General features: G+C 33.1%; 2 protein-coding genes across 3 annotated transcripts in view; one reads left to right on the forward strand and one right to left on the reverse strand.

Annotated features, from left to right (window-relative positions):
- The window catches only part of LOC111386777, a 5163-nt gene extending 3086 nt beyond the window's left edge, over nt 1-2077 (forward strand). For both annotated transcript variants that reach the window (XM_023011253.1, XM_023011252.1), the window contains exons 4-7: nt 157-206; nt 295-636; nt 1342-1380; nt 1847-2077. In XM_023011253.1, coding sequence (XP_022867021.1) covers nt 157-206; nt 295-636; nt 1342-1380; nt 1847-2020 — 605 coding nt within the window. In that variant the 3' untranslated portion in view covers nt 2021-2077. The remainder of the gene's footprint in view (nt 1-156; nt 207-294; nt 637-1341; nt 1381-1846) is intronic.
- A 920-nt stretch (nt 2078-2997) lies between these two features.
- On the reverse strand, nt 2998-6676 carry LOC111386774 (protein ECERIFERUM 26-like). The gene is made up of 2 exons (XM_023011249.1): nt 6091-6676; nt 2998-3893 (listed from the first exon to the last, which is right to left on the reverse strand). Exons 1-2 carry the CDS (start codon nt 6577-6579, stop codon nt 3687-3689), a joined length of 696 nt encoding a protein of 231 aa, XP_022867017.1. The 5' UTR covers nt 6580-6676; the 3' UTR covers nt 2998-3686.
- Nucleotides 6677-6936: the final 260 nt, after the last annotated feature.

Raw genomic sequence — 6936 nt, forward strand, 5'->3', positions numbered from 1 at the left:
TTTTTTTTATCACACATTCTTCCTATAAAATAAATTTACTCGTAAATCCAAAACTTTTTCTATTTTTTAACCACACATTCTCGAAAAAATGACTATTATAAGCTCGCGTTCATCCTGACTTAGACTTGGGAGCTAAGATATTGCGATACATTGCAGGCCCTGCTGTGAAGCCCGGTGTAGTGCACAGGATGCAGTTGAGTCTTTTAGTACGTACTCATGTTGTATGCTATCTAGTTTGTAGTAAACTGTGAAGATGTTATTTTCCAAATCTAATTTAATCTCCTAATTTTTCAGAAAGCAGTTACACGTGTGATGATAAAACTTGGAATATCTCCCGGCTTGTTTGTTAATCGAAGCATTCTTCCAGCATCCTTACGAAGTGGCATGAGCATGTTTAAGGAAACCTCACACAACAATCTAATAGGAAGTATGGGTCAGTTGGTAAAATCAATACCAAATAGTAAAGAACGAGGCAATACTAGGCAGAGAAGTACAAATGAAGTTTCTTCTCCGGAAACTCTAGCACCTGAAACTGATGCAGTAAACGCTCAATCTACCAGTCGAATAGAGAAGGTCATCAGCAACTTTTTGGAGAATCCACTTTTGAAAGAGGAGGGGGGCAAAGTAAATGAGCATGTAAGTGAATACAGACAATTAAATTTTCAAACTGTCATATGGTATTTTTACTTTGCAGTGATAACTCAATGTGCCTGTTATTTATTAATTTTTTCTTGTGCGGGTCATGGTGGTGGGGGAGGGGTTTTCTTTTCATATTATGCTTTTTTCCCCATACCTTGTCATTTCCTGAAAGGGTGGAACGACCTCTAAAATTGTTCAATGAATATACTTTGGAATCAGACCCCCTCACAAAAAAAATGAATGAAGTCCATAGATATGTGATTTCAACATGTAGACAACTGCCAATCTCATGCCCTTTTGCTCAATGCAGAAGATTTTTGACACAGAGATAGATGAACTGCAACTATATGCTATTGTCATCTTATATTTCTAGCTAGAGCAAGGTCGATGGGCTGATGCAATTACTGTCTTTTTGCTTTCTTTATGTGTCTAGTGAGATTTTAATTCTCTGTGCATTCGGAGAATATGGAATCATTTATACACTGGTTGCAAATTCTTGTGCTCAACGTGTCTGTATATATATTATGATATGAACAGAAATAAATCTGGGGATAATGCCTCTGCAACTTTGTCGTCAATCACCATATCCATAATGGAACAAATACTATAAACAGCTTTTAGGCTCTCCTGATGGATGGAATACAGGGTAAGTTGAATTTTATTGCTTCTATGAGAACTCTAATCAGTGGATTTTACTTGCAGGCTGAAAAGTTGCAATCACAGAATAACATGCTTGAGATGGTACTACATCTTATTTAGAAGCAAATGGATAATGCTACTTGTACATTAAGTGGTTTCCACACGGGTGTCCACTCTCCTCACATGGAGAGGGACCCACTTCAGATAAATCATATTTTATTTGAAGTAGGTCTCCCTCTATGTGAGGGGGGTGGACATCATGGTGGACACCTCAATGTATATGTAGCATCACCCGGAGTGAATTTATTTTGGAATTTTGTTCCATTCTAGTCATATATAATCACCCTCTGCGTCTCCCCCTCCACAGGGCCATTTCATAAGTGGAGTCGTTACAAAATATCTTCTGCTGCTACCTTCAGTCTATTTATGCATTTTTCCCCTATCAACTTTAGAAACTTCCTGCTAAGACAATGACCTCAGTTCTGCTTTTGCTAGACAAAATTTACTCTTAATGGTTTTGTACACTGAGATTGGTGATTTTCACGCGATGAATTTCTCGTGCATATAGGTGTTGAAGCACCAAGTACTAATTGATGAATTGATGCGAGAGAATGAGAAGCTTTGCCAAATATTGATTGAAGAGTTGAAAGTCCCACCAAGTAAGCTCCAATCTAGCTTCCCAGTTAGTCAGTCCCCATGTAGTGAATGTTTTGTTTGTCGAAGAAAACAAAGAAAACTGTGAAAGTTATTCCAATACTTACGTTTTTATCATCTCAGAAATTGACTACAAAGTTTAACAGCTTTCTTTTTTACTTCAACTGGAAATTGGTTCTGGGATAAAAGAACTTGGTTTGTTGTCGTGACATCCTATTCATCGACACAAGTTTTTCTTCTCTGGGAGCATTTTAGGTTGTACATTGGCATGAAATGTATCTATATACTGGGAGCATTATCCGTCGATCTTGTTTTAGTCTAACATAATAAACATGTCCTTGTTCAGTTGTGCAGAACTGTTCTAATTCCTAGGCTTTATTTTGCAGTTTCTCAGTACTAATACATATGGAAAATAGTGATTTTAAGCACATGTTTAGTTTAGATAAAAATCAGATTTTTAGTGAATTTAGATAAAAATTTATGGAACGTGTGTTAGAAAAGTTCTGGATCAATACAATATATGGTTCAAATTAAGCCTTTGTTTGAGTCCCATTTTTTGGAAAAAATGAATTCTTGAATAGTATTTTAACCTCATTTCAACCACACATTCTTTAATAAAATAATATTACATACAAATTCAAAACTTTTTCTTAATTTTTAACCACAAATTTTTTGTCAATGCACTATTCAAAAATTCATTTTTTTTTTTAAAATGGGGCTTAAACAAGGCATAAGTATTGACTTTGAATTGAATTTTAGTCCACTTTTTTAATCGAACCAATCAGATTCAGTATTAAAACATTGGTCGTGCTATATGTATGTAAGTCTTCTTATTAAGCTTAATCCAAAATAACTCTAAAGTACAATCCTTGATTAACCATCGAATCAATAGTACAGTTAGAGGTAAATACAAAACGTTTATTCAACTCTACACGAAGCACATGTTTGGTACATACGAAGAATTAAATATGACTCAACAACAAAATTGGCAATATTTGAACTTCTTTTGATGATAAGTACAATATTTTCCACATAATATGACAAGAAAAATGAATTTAAAAATAGTTGATCAATTAAAAATAAATGAGTTTTTATTAAGATACAAAGTCTTTCATTCATAATAAACAAGACCCTTTATATAGATAAACCTATTGGTACATAATTTTAGGTCCACAAGGGTGTTCATACACTCACATGAGGTGAGGCCCATGTGAGAGTGGCCGTCATCCCATGTGAATGTATGGAAACTATTATGAATCCAAAATTATGTACCCAAGCACAACTCCTTTTCTATTAATCAAGACCGAAGAAAACACCTCTTCTGTCTGGTAACTAATCAGGGAAAGTGACTATGATTTGCATAGCAGAAGTTTCCTCATCATCTGCTACAATTATCATAACAGAGCCTTCATCAGACATTGAATTGATCCAGCACGAAACATATGTAGGCATGTTCGCTTCATTGAACCATGTTTCGTTGGTCCCCAGCACATTATCCCATCCTGCACAAGTTAATCCATTCATGGTGCAAAATGTTTTCTCATCGAGACATTCCATCGAACAGATTTCCACCTTCAGAAATTCACAAGGTTTCTTCACAAATAAAGAGAATTTAGAGCCCATTTTTCTTCCCTTTTTGCGCTCAGCTTCATCAATACATAGTGCAGCAAGATTCTTGTAAACATTTTTGTCCAAATTCAAAATCTTTGTAGGAATGTTGAAAATGAAACTTTGTGCAGGGTACTTGTTTGTGTTTATGACCTTAAAAGAGCTTTAGAACTGCCGAGATTTCTTAATTTGGGAAGGTAACATAAGGGCGTCTTCGGCGCATCAAGTTTTGAGAGTAAAGAATTGTGTTCATTAGCCCATCTCTTGAGGAAGCCTGTCAAGGCAAAAGGATCCGCTAGAAGAAGGCTGCAACTTATCCCAATTGAGTATCCACCACAACTGAAGTTTGTGACCTGAAAAACATGCAGAAGAACAGTAATAGAAGAGATTTCTATATGTTGCATGCCATTCTTGAAAGTTATTAGGTTATCTAGAAACATAGATTCCATAGTATTTAGCCGTGAGCCCCATTTTTTGGGGGAAATATATTTTGAATAGTAATTATTTGGAGAATGTATAAATAAAAAATAGAGAAAAATTGTTCATACATTAGTTGACTCAACTATTTCACCCCACAATATTCGTCACATCACATGTGAATGATCTCCAATGCGTATAACATTAATTAACGTATTTAACAATATCAAAGAAGAAAATGAAATGAAAATATTGTATATAATACTATCTTTTATCTAATACCCGGTACAAAATATATCAACAAGAAGAATAAAAGTGAAACAAGGCTAGAGTCTAGTATAAACAATTGAGTTGGTTGTATACTTATATAGTTAGGCAAAAATAAACAATTTCCGTACAAATCCTATTCTTAATCTTCTAAACCACATTTTCTACTCACTACTATTTTCATGCTAACTTGTCTACTCAAACTGTTGCATCAACCATCAATATCTACACATTACTAAAATACTCACGACACCATTTATCATATTATTTCATACGTTAAAGTTATCATAGTGGACTTTAAGCTTGCTTGAAAAGTATTTATAAATGACTGTATTTATAAATAAATAAAAATGAATATCGAATACTTATTAATTGTTATTTTTTTAACTTATAAGTGAAAAAAAATAAAAATGAAGTTATGAGTTCTCAACTTTCCGAATGGAGTGATTTTGGGTTCCCCAACCTTCAAAAAGCGAGGTTATGATTCCCTAATTTATTCAATGAGTGAATTTGGACCATCATGACTAAAATCATCAACATAGAAGTTTTAGGTCACATTAAAGTTGAGTGCAATTTTAACTTTCATATGGACAATTTTTGTCAAGTAGGTAAGATATAGGTTGAGAAATCTACCTCTTATTTTCTCTATTTTTACACGTAAGATATAGGTTAACCAACTATTTATTTAGCACATGTTTAGTTTAGATAAAAATAAGATTTTTAGTAAATTTGATAAAGTTGACAAAATATGTGGTTGAAAAGTTATGAATTTTATGAGATGTACGATAATAATTTACTTTAATTTTAATGCAACTTTTTAATTGAATGAAATAGAAGCTTAATTTCAACTTCTTAATAAAATTGAAAAGCCTAAATTCAATGGCATAATGTGGACTCTATCAAATAGTTTTAGCTTGTAAGTGAGTGTCAGTATTGTGTATACTTTCGCCCATGTTTGACCACCATTTTTCTCAAATCTCACTTATTCAAACTCATTTTCAACAGCACATTTTCTCACAAAATAATTTTACACATAAATAAAAATATTTTCCCTTCTTTAACCACACATTCTCCAAAAAATTATTATGTTAAAACACATTCTCCCCCAAAAAAGAGGTCTCAAACATGGATACTTGTATTCAAATAGCCACTAACCCATTTATGAAAATGGTGAACATGTTAGACATTAATTAAGGCTCAGTTTGGTTCAAATAAAAATTAATTCTTTAGTAAATTTTGATAAAAGTAGGTAGAATATGTAGTTGAAAAGTTGTGAATTGTATGAAATGTGTGATTTTAATTTAATTTAATATCAATCACTAATTATTTCAATCATACATTCTCTCACAAAATGATTTTACGCATAAACCTAAAGCTTTTCTCTATTTTTAAAAAAAAATTACTATTATAAAAATAGAGAAAAGCTTTAGGTTTATGTGTAAAATAAAGTCTCAAACATGGATACTTGGATTCAAATATCCACCCACCCATTTATGAAAAATAGTGAACGTATTAGACATTTAGCCTCAATTTGATTTATATAAAAATCAAATTTTTAGTAAATTTTGAAAAAAAGCTGGTAGAATTTGTGACTAAGAAGTTGTAACTTCTATGAAATATGTGATTAAAATAGATTTTAATCATTTTTTTAACTGAACCAAGTATGAACTTGATAAGAGAATGAATGTAGTGTACTCATGAAGGGCATTTCAATATGAAAGATCTAAATGAATATATAGATGGTGTCTCTCAAGCAGTTTAAATTTTTAGATGAAATGGTAAACAAAAAAGTACTTATTTGCTTATATGAAAAAGTTAGAAGCTTATGCATCAATAAAGATAATAGTATTTACTGAATCTTTTCACCTGGACATAAAATAGTGGAGAGAACTGAAGCTGGTTCTGCTCAAGAACATCCTCCCAAAACACAACTTCACCTTGTGCTTCTTTTTTCTCCTCCAAATCAAGAAAATCAGCCAACTTCATTTCAACTCTGGCCTCGACCAATCGAACACCGGAATCATTCAAAATTATTTGTAAGTCTCGATCGCCGTCTTCGGAATCTTGTACTCGGAGTCTCCCAGCAAGAATTGGCAGTTCACACAGTGCAATGCTAAGTGATTCCTTAATCCAACCTGCCATTAACCACCCGGAGTCCTCATCCGAGGCTTTGTTATAGCACAAAATAACGTGAAAACGCCTTCCTAAAATGCTGGAATCAAGATTCTGTGGAGAAACTGATATTCTGCCTGAGTTTATTGGATCAGTTGGCTTGATTGGAACCACAGTCTGCATAGATTCTATGCGCACTTTGGAGGCTAAAGATAGAGTAGAATTGGTGCTGAAAATTGTCATATTGGTTTATTTGGGAACCAGTGATGGATGACTACCCAGATTATAAGCTATTTATAAGGCAAACTGTCATCAATAGTTATGGAGAGAGAGGCCATTGGGGGTCTATACATAAAACATTACCACCAATCTGAATTTGAACAAATAATAAATTTCACATTATCTCTAATCTCTAAAGTATTTAGTAGTGTTTCGGACCGATACATCTAGTATTATCAAGAAAATCGACAACCGGTCCAAAAATCAATCTAGTTATAGTTTACAAATCATTCTTATAAAATAGGGTAAAACGAGTTAACCTAGCAATTCAACAAGAACTGAATGTAATGATATTAATGACTCAACAATTTTCTCAATCCC

Source organism: Olea europaea, unplaced genomic scaffold (genome assembly GCF_002742605.1).
Source record: "Olea europaea var. sylvestris unplaced genomic scaffold, O_europaea_v1 scaffold372, whole genome shotgun sequence".
NCBI lineage: Eukaryota > Viridiplantae > Streptophyta > Magnoliopsida > Lamiales > Oleaceae > Olea > Olea europaea.